This window comes from Hydra viridissima, unplaced genomic scaffold (genome assembly GCF_058129835.1).
Source record: "Hydra viridissima isolate aposymbiotic clone 2 unplaced genomic scaffold, HvirCarnegie_v1 scaffold_6, whole genome shotgun sequence".
NCBI classification, from domain to species: Eukaryota; Metazoa; Cnidaria; class Hydrozoa; order Anthoathecata; family Hydridae; genus Hydra; species Hydra viridissima.
In genome coordinates this window covers 12,104,788-12,118,855 of record NW_028324305.1, presented here as the reverse complement: position 1 = coordinate 12,118,855, position 14,068 = coordinate 12,104,788, and the positions used below count along the sequence as shown (strand labels likewise).

General features: G+C 30.1%; 2 protein-coding genes across 3 annotated transcripts; both read right to left on the bottom strand.

The window, feature by feature from the left end:
- Positions 1-734: 734 nt before the first annotated feature.
- LOC145189849 (uncharacterized) lies at positions 735-4,978 on the bottom strand. 2 transcript variants are annotated; one of them, XM_080066532.2, is made up of 6 exons: positions 4,835-4,978; positions 3,970-4,110; positions 2,654-3,302; positions 2,240-2,439; positions 1,500-1,860; positions 735-1,413 (listed from the first exon to the last, which is right to left on the bottom strand). In XM_080066532.2, the coding sequence occupies exons 1-6, from the start codon at positions 4,934-4,936 to the stop codon at positions 833-835; spliced, it is 2,034 nt and encodes a 677-aa protein (XP_079922658.2). In that variant the 5' UTR covers positions 4,937-4,978; the 3' UTR covers positions 735-832. The 2 variants fall into 2 exon arrangements, with proteins under 2 accessions (XP_079922658.2, XP_089946625.1); XM_090090499.1 differs by having other exon boundaries at positions 4,783-4,916.
- Positions 4,979-8,826: 3,848 nt separating this feature from the next.
- Positions 8,827-11,769, bottom strand: LOC145190782 (serine/threonine-protein kinase DCLK1-like). The gene is made up of 2 exons (XM_080067683.2): positions 9,542-11,769; positions 8,827-9,395 (listed from the first exon to the last, which is right to left on the bottom strand). The coding sequence occupies exons 1-2, from the start codon at positions 11,366-11,368 to the stop codon at positions 8,844-8,846; spliced, it is 2,379 nt and encodes a 792-aa protein (XP_079923809.2). The 5' UTR covers positions 11,369-11,769; the 3' UTR covers positions 8,827-8,843.
- Between the last annotated feature and the right edge of the window lie 2,299 nt (positions 11,770-14,068).

Genomic DNA, 14,068 nt, shown 5'->3' with positions numbered 1-14,068 from the left:
GGCTTACTACGAGTATTCTCGTAGTTGGCAAATCGTCAGGTTAGAATTATTTTGTTCTATCTCCAGTTTTAAACGTCGGGAGAAAACGAATTGTTAATTTTATTAAGTAATGAATACTTTTAAAATACATTTTATTTTTAAAATTTTTTTTCTAAATAGTTTCTTTAAATATAAATTATTTAAAGAATAAGTTATTATTTCTTAAAAAAGTAATAGTAAAATTTTAAATAATTTTCACTTATAGAAGAAAATCAAAAACTTTCTTTCAACGTTTAAAATGGGAGATAGAACAAAATAATTCTAACCTGACGAAATATCAAAGTCCCGCTAACTACGAGTATACTCGTAGTTGGCAGCGAAAGTGTTAATATTCGTCAGGAATTTTGAATGAGAAATAGTCATAATTTTGCAAATAGCTATGGAGAGTGAAATTGAATGAACTCGCCTTTGTCATATGAAAGATATTACCTTTGACGTTTAAGCCAAGAAGTTGACTTCTTCGTTTATTCTTTTTGTAACATAACCTTACATTAGATTAGCATTTGCAAGTTTTGCTTTGATTTGGTCGAGTTATTTTGATACATTTGACAGTAATATCTCAAAATTTATATATTGATTTATTTGTCGTTGTTGATGGCATTATTTGATTATTTTTACGTTGTTACATGCAATAACTAGAGTAGGAAAAGTTTAAAAACCAGTTTCAAAAAACCTTTAAGTAAAAAAATAAAAACTATAGCTGTAATATTGTCCTCCATCTCATAACTCATATATACAATTTAGACAAAGAACATCATAAAACAGATTAGTTACGCAGTGAATATTCACTAAATCAGTGCAGTTCACCTGCCTCAATCACATGCAGTTCACCATTATTGTCTAGAACATGAATAGAACCAACAGATTGCTGAATAGGCTGCTGAATGACACGCATACTACTACATTCATTCTCTAAACTGGTTAAAGTATTATCTTCAAGGGCTTCTTGGAGCCTTTTAACATTTTCATCAGAGGATCCTTGTGTCACTTGCATATTATATTGTAAGTCATCTTCATGGACGTCATCTTGCTGTTGTTGAGCAGCATGCAGCTCTTGCATACTTTTTTGTATTTCCTCATAGCTCATAAGAATTACACGACCAGACTCCCCAATAGGTGAGCTTTCAATGGCAGCTTGAGTGAGCTGTGCTAGTGCAACATAAGTAGCATCCTCCATATTGATGCCAGATATTGGAAGCATTCCAGCAACAACCATATTAGGATCAGAAGTTGTTTGTTCATCAACATTGATGTGTAATACATGAGACCCATCATCTGGCGAAGAATCATCATCAATGTGATCAATTTTTTCACCTTCTTCAAGATCATCTTCGGCTTTTACATCAACCTCAGACATACTTAAATCTATATCATCTAATCAAGAAAAAATAAATATGTTTTTAACTGATTGTTTCTCTAAAGCATAATGTTTTTCTTTAGGCAATATCAAACGAACTTACCTTCTTCTCCAGCCATCTCTAATTCATCACCACCAACATCGTCAGAAACATTTAATTCAGCTGAGGGATCTCCAACAATACCTTCCTTTTCAAGCTTCAGTTTCTTTCGCCGCTTACGTTTGTTCTCATGACGTTCTAAATGCTTTTGTAAATAAATCTTTCCCTTGAACTTTTTAGGACACAAATGACATACATATTCCTCACCACCATCTTTACTTTGATGTACCTCAAGGTGCATTTGATACCTCCTTTTAAAAGAGAATGACTTTTTACAAATATCACACTGCCATGGTTTTTCTTTGTTATGGATGGTTTCATGTTCAGCCAGGTATGACTTGTCACGAAAACTTCTTTTACAAATCTTAGAAAAGCAAACAAAAGTATTTAAAAGATACAAACTCATACTTTTCTGGAAGTTGAAAGTAGCAAATTGATTGTTCTTAAAAAATGCTTACTAAGGGAGAAATTTCAATTTTTATTTTAAAAAAGTTGCTATCCCATCGTGCTTTTATTCACCATTTTACAACCACTTCTAATATTTTATTTTTAAAGTAAGAATGAGAAAATTAATACCCTCTGGTACTTACATTAAAATAGCAATAATATCTTTAGTTGTAAAATAAAATGCCACCCACAACATTACCTTATATACATAATATAAATACTATATACAATAATTGTAATAAATATAAGCATAAATAGTTTATATAAAAATGTAAAATATTATTTGATTTGAATACCTGGCACTGATGTCGCTTTTCAATATCTTGTTTTGTATGAACCATCATGTGTTTGGCTAGTGTATGCTTTAGCTTAAAATTTTCACCACAAACTATACAAGAATGAGGCCTGACACTGGAATGAGTTGCCATGTGTGTTACAAGATTAGAGCGATGGTTAAAAGCTTTACCACAAATTGAGCAAACTGCATTTTTAATACCTAAAATTTAACAAACACAAAAACAAAAGACAATTTTCATTCCAGAAAAAACCTAAGTTAACTAACTCAATAAAACCTGTTTTCATTTTAAAACTAAACTTTTAAAGAAAAGCCAAAAATATTCAAATATTAAATCAACAATCATAGCCTAAGCAATTAAAGATTGTTTTTTTAAAGAAATATAGAGCTGCCTTTAATCATTTTTTATTTTTACCTTTATGAATGTTAACATGCTGCTCTAAATGAGGCTTTTGACGAAATCTTTTGAAGCAAAACTCACACATCCATGGCTTCTCACCAGTATGTGATAACATGTGTCTTTGAACATTACGTTTAGAAACAAATAACTTCATACAAATATCACAATGAAACTTTGAATTTGCATCAGGACCACTCACATTCTTTGTATTTAGAGTATCTGCAGTAATTGTAGTAAGTGTTCGTCTGTTTGCAATAGCAGGTTTGACTTCTTGACTACTCCACTTTGCTGCCATCCCAGGTGCAGCATTGATAAAATTAGTTAGTATTTCAGCTTGATCACTCATTTCAACTTCTTCTAAACCTTCCTCTTGTTGTTCATTTTCACTATTTTCATTATCTTGAACAGCATAATAAGCTACAGTGGAAGACTGTTCAGGAAATGTTTCAACAATTTTTTGGTTGCCATGTTGGAGGCTGCTTATTGTGATGTTTGTTCCAGAGAGTGTGCGCACAGTACTTTCTTGTGTGTCAACATCAACTGGATTAGTGGTGACAGATGGTACTTCTACTGTTAAATCAGGATTCTCTGATGTAACTATTTCAATAGATGCATCATTTTTGCATTTATTAACTGCGGTATTTATGACTTTAGAAGCACTGACCTAAACAAAGTTTTACGTAAATAGATAAGTAATTATTTGAATTTAAATAAAACTCAGTTTCTAAATGCTTATTGTATTAATTAGATTAAAGACACACCATCAACTTAAATGTTATAAATTAGTAAGGAACCAAACTTGTAGAAAAAACCTTCTCCTAAATTAAAAGCCCATCCTATATTTTGTTTCTAATGCCAAACAATCTTGAAATAATAAAGTTAATTCAACTTAGAGTACTCATTTAAATTATTTGGCAAAAGATCATTGAAAACACCAGCAGACTCTAAAACCTGTGTTTAAGCTTAATTTCTTCAGTCTTTTCCTCAAGATACCTCAGTACTTTCCTTCCTATATCAAACTCTATTTCTCACACCATTGACAACTTTTTTTTCCTGCCATAATCAAACAGATTCTAGGTACATTGACAAAAGTATATATGAGAACAGTGTCCAAACAAACAATGTAACATCTTTCCAAACTGAAGAAAAACTCATCAAATGAATTTATTTTTATTATTCAGTGCTGATATGCACCAAATAAACAATGTTCACTCTGATGTTTCTAAAAACTCCCACATTCTAAATAATACAAAACAATAATGATAGATTAATATTTTTAAAGTCTAAGATTTTTTTTTTACCAATTTCATTCTAAACTCAATAAAACATACCACTTGTTTTCTGATTTCTTTTTCAACATTTGTATAATATTCTTTCCAAAAAGTTTGCAATGCACCTTCACATGCTGCCATCAATCTCTCCTCTGGTTCCCAAGAGTCCCTCCATTTCACTTGATAATACCTTTTCCCATCCTGAAATACAACTAAATTGAGTCACAGTTTATAGCAAGAAAAATATTCAGATATCAATCTGACCAGTAAAAAATGATTTTTATTCAAAATATGATTTAAACCCGTTTTATAATTTATAAATTTTATAACTTTAAATGCGAGGAATTCACTTTGTTGCAAAACTTGTAGAGTGTAATATCAAATATATTTGGACATTTAAACTAATTACTATATAATCATAGATCCTACATATAAAATACATGCCCACATATGCATTAATGGTGTGGGTAAAACATGTAGTCTAATAAAAATAATACCTCTAATTTTAATAGTGGTTTATTTTTTTATTAGTATATATACAAATAAATTACATCTTATAACAGTTTTAACTAAAATGCCAAAAACTGAGAGAAGAAATATTATACATTATAGGATACAACTGTTTTCAAATTAAATCTGTTTCCCTTAGCAAACTTGAGTCTCAAGTTTGTTCAGTTGTAATAAACTTCACTTTCATAAATGTTTAAAGATACATTCCGATTGCTCTTTTATCCAATTAAATTTTTTATAAGTTAAAATATTTTTCAGCCGAATAAGTATGCTATTCAGAAATTTCTTTCTTTTGACTTTAAATATGTTTGTACCCACATTATAACTACTGAATTTACATTTGAAGAAAGAGAATGAACTTGCTTAATGATGTTCCTCACGACACACTTATACGGTTGAATATGGGAACTTTTACCTGACCGAGGCAAGTGTCTGTAATTTTCTCGATGACATTTTGCCCAAACAAAGCGTTTTCAGTCGGATGATTGTAAGGAACTTCTGTCGAGCTAGAGGCCATGTTATTATATAGCCATCTCGATCACCCAACATTCAGTAAACCACGATTCTTAATAAGATGGTTTCTATTATCCAAGACATTTTAATGTTGAGATTGCGGTTTTAAATTAGAAAAGCACACAACTAAATGCTTTTAATAAAACTTTTTAAATAAATAAAAATCAAGATTTACTCAAATTAAATAAAGAAGGGCAATTAAATAAAATTAATGTGTAAATGACAAAAAATTTACTGTTAAAACAAATTTCAGTAAGTTGAAATTAGTGGAAACCATTCACATTCTATTGAGCCCAGGGCCTTAATTTACGGAAATTATGTAAAAGAATGTTTCATTTAGAAATCATATTTAAGTTTCTGCTTTAAGCTCTGCGCACTGATTTGTTCTGGGTATTTTCAATCTCGATGGTCCCTGATTCCAAAACTTTTTCTTAAAAATTAACGCTTTCTCGTGAACCTGCAAACTGCTACATAGCTTTTGATAATCATCTGCATTGTACATTTGGTCAGCAAACCAATGATCAGACCATGCATTAGAGATGAATTTACAAACATCAAGTAGTTAGTCTCTTCTCTCTGGTAGAAGTATGAATGTCAAAAGAGCTAGTATTACTCTGGAATTCCGTCTTGCATTACTTAAGTTTGGTATTCTCTGAAACTTCACTTTAGGAAATACTCAAGATTTTTCAAAAAACCGGAAAACTTGAGTTAAATTAAATAGAAATTTCATGTCATTACGCCATCCTGCTGTCTCAGTAATAGCTTCATTACCATTCTTGAAATTCATCCTGAGCTGTTTGTAGTTCTTTACAAGTTTCGGAATAAAAGGATTTTTGATGGTTGGCCACGTGATGTTTCCTCCAAGTTCTTCACCCATTTCTATGCGAAGAACTCGGTCAAAGACATTGCGTTGACAACCAATTAATGGTACTTCTTCCTGGTTCTTTTGAAAAAAATGTTTTTGTAACTGAGTGACGATCTCATTCCTTGTTCTAGTGTTCACATTTGTAGTGTCTGCTTCAATCATCTTTATACTCTTCCACAAATTGTATTCATCGAGAACGGCTGTTATGCCGGCTGTTATGACAATAGTATCTGCTTTTCTGTTTAGTAGATCTAGTACTTATAGCTCAACTTCTCTTTGTTCATTCTTCAACATTAACACTTGATATTTTTGGTGAATAATACGTTTACTATCAAAATATAATGACCAGTTTTCGAAATATAATGTTCTCTTCATTTCTTCTTTAAATATAACATCTTGTTTAATAGTGGATCTGAATATGTCAGGTTGTGAAGGTGTCTAAATGTCGATCCCATCTTGAAACATCAATCGACAAATGGTTGCTGTTTTTCTTTTGACAACGTTGAAGATGTGACTAATTTCGTTCCAGTTTTGGTTTTGTTGTATTTTTTGCTTACACTTATGGGCTGTTGTTCAGAATCTTTATGTTCTTGATATTCTGTCTCAGTCTCTGATTCGGAAGTTGACGTTATTGCTGTGGTGTTGCTGTTGCTTCAGTAGACTCCAAGGACATTTTTCTTCTTTTTGATGGATGGATAGTTTTTAAACTCGCAGCTTTCCCAGTTGTATAACTGACCTGTCCTTTGCTTTCTATCTTATACAACCATTTTTCCTCACTACAGAGCCATTCACTACTTTTTTTTTATGATGTCAAAAATATTTGATTTGCAGTGAAGATTAAAAAAACAGGCAATTCATCAGATATTGTAGTTGCTCCTGAACCAATCAGATTATCTGATATTATTTGTCGAAAATTCTTTATTTTAAAAATGCACGGGTTGAACACAATGAAATTCAACATCCTTAAATAGTTTATTACTCAAAAACAACATATTTTTCTAATTTTTTGTTGCAGAAGAAAGCTAATGTGTAGTTTTTTGATTGTATTGGTGCTAAGTATAATTGGGTTAAAATGAGTAAACAAACATTAATGTGAGAAAAAGTTTTGGAAACTTTCCTTCAAAATCCTTCGTTGTCACAAGTTTACATTTTAAAATTGACTGGTGTTGTTTGATCTTTAATTGAATTTATTTTGCGGCCATATAAAGAGACTCGATCTGTTGAAAGAAAAGCAGGAGGCGGAAAAAAGAAAGAGTTTAAAGATAAATATAAAGCAAAATTATCCATTCGCTTCATAAAGGCAAATCCATGTCAGTCGCAGAGAGATCTTGCTGGAAAATTTAAATGCAGCTAAGTTTTGATAGAAAAAGTACTTAAATCTGAAGAATGTGAAGCATGTCATAAAAAGAACTCCAAAGAGATCCATGGATGGAGAAATTAAAGCAATTCGTCGTTCAAAAAAGCAATACAAACTTTTAAGCCGAGAAAAGTTGTGCATAACTGAAGACAATGAAACATATTGCAAAACTTTTCTCAATTGCCAGACCAACAACATTATCAATTGAAAAAAATTGTTGCAAAGAAGTTCAAGTATAATTAAACTGAAAAATTTGCTCTCAAGTTCCTTGTATGGCAAGCATTTTGTGGATTTTATTGCAAATTTATTTTAGTTTTAAATAGTAATTGAAATTCAACGATTGAAAATGAAAATAAACAAATCTAAGCAAGAGCTTCTCCATGAATGTGTGTATGGTTTTTTCATGGACAGTAAGAAACATGGTAAATATTACACTAATTGTTATTTTAAAGCAGGAAAATACCAAAAGAAACCATATACCATATATTTGAACAAGCAGAAAATGGAATTGGAACTTAACGAGAGATCGGGTTGCTAAAAAAATGTTGAAAAAAAAACATTACTAAGCTGAAGATCATGTTTGACCACAGGGATGGCGTCTCACAGAGGCAAGCATCTAGAAAATTGTTATGCAATCAATCTTTTATCTGCAAAATATTAAATAAACATACAGATATCAAATGCAAAAAAAAAAAAAAACAAGAAAGATTCTATTAAGAAGACTCACAAAAACGCAAAATAACAACGAGATGCAGTCGCTTACTCAAAAAATACAAAAATCACAAATGGACAATTGATGACGAATTTTATTTCACTTTAAAGCACAGCACTATTAAAGGAAACTAAAATTTCAACTCTAGTAACTATAGTAACACTTCTTTAACACCACCAAGCGTAAAATATAATCCAGTTGAGAAATACGAGCAAAAGTGTAGAATTTCGAAATAAAAAAAAAGTCTGGATTAGCATTTCAGCTATACGTTCTAAACCTTTTTTTTTCTTGTAAGCAATCAATCAAGCAAGAATTATACCTGAACGAATGCATCATAAAAAGAACTGTTCCTTTTATCAAAGCAAACCATCTAGATGACAATTACAAATTTCGGCCTGACATAGTAATACCACATTACGCAAAAACTGTAGTGGAGTGTCTCAGCCAAATTAACATCAATTTTGTTGAAAAGGAAGACAACCCTCCCAACGTACCTGAATGCAAACCTATTGAAGACTTTAAGTCTGAATTGAAAGAAGTATACAAAAACAACTAGCATGCAGAAACTATTGATCAACTTTGCATTAGAATAAAGTATTGTTTGAAAAAGATCGATTTTACTGCCATGCAACGTCTAATGGGGTCGGTAAAAGGTGGAATAGATAATACTCGTAAAAATGTAGTTATAAAAGATAAATATTTTTAAAGCTTGAAAAATTCTCTACTTAATACTTTTTTAATTTGAAAAAAATCTTTTAAAATAAAGGAGTTATGCCTTTTTAAACGCAGTCTCATTTTTTTTTTTGTCATCACCCGTTATATAATCAAACAATCTTAGTTTTTTTTTTCTATTTAACTAAGCAAAAAGTATTCTGCTACTGTAAAAGATAGTGCCGTCTGTATTAACCTACATTTTACATTTAATATACTTTCTACTTTTTAATATATTATAAACTACAATTTTTATAATTTTTATATTACTTTTTACTTTCTGATATAAAATTAATAAAACTTTCATCTCTTTTAAAATGTTTAAATCTTTCAACAGCACGCACAGTTTCTGCAACAATTCTAAACTTCATTGTTTTCCCTCGTCTATCCATGCTATCATGAGTTGCATTTCTGAGTAATCTATGTTGTGTAATCCAAGAATGAGATAAAATATCTAAAGCTGAATACCTTTCTTTGACATTTACAATAAGAATCTTTGAGATGAGATCTTTAGCTGTCTCACTAACATCATTCCAATAAGGTGAAGGAAACTCATACTCTCCTTTTTCAATAAGATCAAATAACTCTGTTTGCTTTTTATTCTCACTTCGGAACGGAGGAAATCCACACAGCATTATATAAATAATGACACCTGCTGCCCATATATCTACTTGTACACCATAGCCTTTCTCACTAAGAATTTCAGGAGCTACATAAGTTGGTGTTCCACATATTGTATAAATAGGTTGTTCAACTTTCATAGCTAAGCCAAAATCTGCAATTTTTAGGATTTGCTGCCCGGTTGCTGTTACCATGACCTAAAACAATCATATTATTGTTTAATGTGATTCAATAAATTAATTCATATGCAATTATTGACATTTTAGTGTTTGTATTATTTAGCTATGTGAATATATAGTTTACATATATCTTATGCAATTAAAAAATTCAAAGGAATACAAACCATCAGATTTTCTGGTTTAATATCTCTATGAACAATGTCTCTTTTATGTAGGTAATCTAACCCACTGCAAAGATCTCTAACAAATGGGGCAGCCTCATCTTCCTCAAAACAACCACTTTCTGATATTAAATCAAAGAGATCACCACCTGTTATTAATTCCATGGTTAGAAATATTGCTGTTGGGGATCGAAAATCACAGAATAATCTGACAATATTTGGATGAGAGCTTTCACGCTGGATTTTTATTTCATTATCAAGCATTTCTTGTCTATCTTTTATTTTTGAAGCATCAATAATTTTTATTGCAAATTTTGTATTTGTTTTTTTGTCAAATGCTTCTTTGACAACAGCAAAGTTTCCGTCACCTAATTGTTTACCTAAGTCAAAGTATAGCTCTATATCCTTATGATCTGAAATGACATAGCTGTGTTTTTCATGTTCAAAGTATTGGCTTTTATCTTTTTTATTCATTTCAGCACTAAATTGCTGGAAATATTTATCTTTTTCCTCTAATATATTCAATTTTTCATCTTCTTCTCTAAAGTTAGATCTTTCATCTCTTTCTGATAGATCAGATGATTTATCTGATGTTTCTATAATATTCTTGTTTAAATTTGAAATTAATTTTTGATCTTCAAAAATAATTGAAGGCTTCTCAAGATTAATATTGCATATTTCTAAACTAGCTTTCTCTTCTTCATTGACTTCATTTTGTAAATCATCATCACTTAAATCTAGTATGACATGTTCATGGATACTTTTATTACCATTTTGATGATTTTTTAAAGAACTATGTACTGTAGATTGTAAATATTTAGATTTTTTAATTTCCTTTTTAATTTCTGGAAGTTTAGGTGTTTTAAAAATTTCTTTGCTTGAATAATACACTTTTGAAGAATCAGCAACTTTAGAATCTCTAGGATGAAACTTATTTGAAGTTTCTATTTTACTGCTTTTCAAATTAGCTTTCATTAAAGGTGGTGAGGATGTGATCATACTTGGAATATACATATCATTTATATTATTCTTTTTTTTGCTCCTATCAATACCAAATGTTTGAAGTATTGCATGCAGATCTGACTGTTGAAACTTCTCACTTCCAACTGCTATAAAAATATCTTCTTCACCAAAAAGTTCTGATAAACTTAGCACTAGTTTACCATCAAGATTAAAAAGTTTTCTTACACCAGTAAGTCCTTCTATTCCAACTGAAGAGGTAATGTCATTTAAAACTTGATCAAATGTCTGAGCTGTTCTTTTATTTAGCAAAATTTTAATGCATCTTTTTTGTCTAACCAGAGATAAAGTATTTCGTATAACAGTTATAACTCGTGGTCTAATGCTAGAGTGAGAGAGGTCTTTTTCTGTATACAACTTTGTAGGAGGTATTTGAATAAATGGCTTTCGACCCTGTTTTCTATCTGATCCATCTGGTGCATGCTCATAATTAATTTTTTTAAGTTTGGGATAGGAACCAAAAACATAAGATTGTCCATCTGTTAATTCATCTAGAGATTCAATTCTTGTACCTGTAGTTGGTGTGAAAATATATCGTGCTCCTTGTGCCAAATTTGTAACTCGTGTCAATTCATTCAGAAGGTTCTGGAAGCTATTAAACCTTCTCTCAGTTATACTAATATGATATCCTCGAAAATTTCTATCGCCATTTTTATAAAACAAAACAGTTTTTGGCTTTAATGAAGTGTTAGAAGGTGATGATATGTGCTTCAGTTTAGATGGCATTTTTCTTTTCAGACTCTCAATGGTATATCGATTTTTTAAAGAATAATTTACAGGTTTATACTGCAAACTTATTTCTAAAACCATTACTTTGACGGTTATTTGAACGTAAACATTGATTTGCCACGAACATTTATAATAGATTATAATCTTATTCTAAAACCAACTTCATTTTATGTTGATTGAACTTTACTAAACATTGAAAGCTTATAAAGCTTTAGCAATTTTATAAGTATCTATTATGCTCGAAAATACAAAATGGTGTATAAGTATACATTCTTTTTCTACCGTTGACAACAAAGTAAGCAGTTCATTTTTTTGTTATCAAGATTTAACGTTTAAGTATATATTTGCTAAAATTTATTTATGTACTTATGTAACTTGGTTACAAATCGTACGCAGTTTTAATTATAGAAATCTCGCGAGTATTTATAAATGGCAACTTGAAAGAAGAAAAATCCGACAACTGATGCTTTCGTCAAAACCATCAATAAAATATAAAGTTAGACATTTTTTAAGTGCAAGGACAAAGGGAGCGCCAATTCATCAGCCGTGTTTATTGTTAACAATTTTAATAGTTATTTAATTTCTCTACAATGGAAAAAAAATTTTTGTTTGAAAAGTTATAATAGTGAATTCGTTGAATTATATATCTGAAACAAGCCGACAAATCTTAAATGATAACAGCACTTAATTACACATCCTTTTTTGCAAATGATTGAGAGACTTTTTCTATGTATATTATCTGTTAAAGATTATTTGCGTTTGAGTAGCTATTTTTTAATGAAACAAATAAAAACATCTTTTTTTGTATTGCATCGCTATAATGTTCCTATTCCTGTACAATGATTTCTGTCAAACAATGATTTCTGTCAAAAAAAAAAAAAAAAATTATGAGGTTTTCATGATACTTATAGTAAGTCAACTGGTATGTTTTTTTCATTCAATTTTGATTGAGAAGTTGAAGATTGAGAATTGTTTATGTTGGATAATTAGTTAAACGAGCTTTTAAAAGTACACAAATATTTAGATGCTTATATTCCTCTGAACATTGAAGCATAAAAATTCATTTATTCTAGTTCGTTTTTCAGGCGCAACTGAACACAAAACATTTAGTGTTGGCTGTATATTCTGAAGTGGTAGCAACAATAAACAGTAAACAATAGTCTTTTTAATCAAAACATTCTAAACTTCTGATTTAGAAAACCTGAATAACTCTAGATGTTTTGATTTACAAATCATTCCCATAGAATTAAGAAGTAGATACTAGGGGAGAGGGGGCAGCTTTGAACGGGGGCAGCTTTGAACGGGGGCAGCTTTGAAAAAATGCATTTTTGAAGCATTTTTGTATTTAAACTTAATAAAACTATGTATTTTGTGAAGATAATATTTACCTTCGCACCTGTCACCTGTCCTTCTTTGCATTCGGCATAAATTGGACAAAATATATAGTTGGCTTGTTTTTGAGGAAAAATTGTAAACATTTCGATATAAAGTTGTAAGAATTTTTTTACCACGTTTCTAACTAGTGAGATGTTTAATATTATTTATAAGATAGAATAACTCATAAGATTTACAATTAAGCAGAAAATGTCAATCGTTGAGATAATTTTGTTTGTAAAAATCATCGTTTATTATTTAAATCGCTATTGGGGCAGTTTTGAATAAAATGAATGGGGCACCTTTGAATCGTTGTTTAAACTTCTCGCACTTTGTTGCTTGATTATTACGGCCTGAATTTTGATTATTTTAAGATAAAAATGGTTCGAAATTATAAAAAAAAGAGAGTGACTGAAATTATAAAAAAAAAGAGTGACATTAATCCATTTACAACTTGAGAATGCTCTTCTCCAAGTTGTAAATGGATTAATGAGGCCAAACGACGCTGCTATAACTTATAGTATAAAACGTAATACTTTACATTACAGAATAAAGAAGTGTAAAAATTTATCATCTAAGACCAATCTTGGTTTGACGACTAAATATACTGTCGCACAAGTATTTAAAAAAGATGAGGAAATAATGTTAAGAGACTACCTAATAAAAAGCTCTAAAATGAATTATGGCTTGACATACTCATCTTAAACTTAACCCATTTCCATCTACGTTATAATCGTGTTTTTTTTTAAGGTTTAGTTGGTTGTATAAGTTTTTTTTTTTTTTTAAATTGCTTCTATTTAAAGCTTAAATAGCTTTATATAACTTTTGTTAGATTAACTCTTTAGAGTGATTATAAGATTAGATACATTAGAAAAGATAACTGATTTTTACTATTTAGAAACTTAAACTTAATGAAATTTAAAAATAAATCAATGCTTTATTAAAAAAAAAAAAAAAATTAATCACTAGTTATTTCCATTTGCCAGAGTTAAGTCAAAGCTGTCCTAGGTGTGTTCAAAGCTGCCTCAGGTTGGGGCAGTTTTGAACATTTTCACGCATGTTGAAGAAATAAGGATTCTGACTTATTTTTTAGCTCAAAATTTGTTAAAACACTGCAGTTTTATTCCGTAATAATTGTTTTGAGTTCAGAAGGAAAAAAGTGGTTTGACTAATTAAAATATTGATTTACAAAAAAAAGTTTAAAAAGTGTTCAAAGCTGCCCCCCTCTCCCCTATACTTTTATGCTACTGATACCCTTATTTATTATTTGTAAACATGTTTTTACAATAGCTTAATCTTTTCTGCTAGTAAATATCGCAATTCCAATGTGTTAATTAGTTCTTATTCAAAATCTATCATTAACTTTAGGAGGAAGCAAAGAGTAGAGGTCTTGCGTTTTTATATAAA

Coding starts and splice junctions, on each gene's coding strand:
- LOC145190782 (XM_080067683.2), bottom strand. CDS start 11,368: ATGGTTTTAGAAATAAGTTTGCAGTATAAACCTGTAAATTATTCTTTA. Junction 9,396..9,541: donor TTAAACCAGAAAATCTGATG/GTTTGTATTCCT, acceptor TGATTGTTTTAG/GTCATGGTAACAGCAACCGG.
- LOC145189849 (XM_080066532.2), bottom strand. CDS start 4,936: ATGGCCTCTAGCTCGACAGAAGTTCCTTACAATCATCCGACTGAAAAC. Junction 4,111..4,834: donor CAGACACTTGCCTCGGTCAG/GTAAAAGTTCCC, acceptor GTTGTATTTCAG/GATGGGAAAAGGTATTATCA. Junction 3,303..3,969: donor AAGAAATCAGAAAACAAGTG/GTATGTTTTATT, acceptor AACTTTGTTTAG/GTCAGTGCTTCTAAAGTCAT.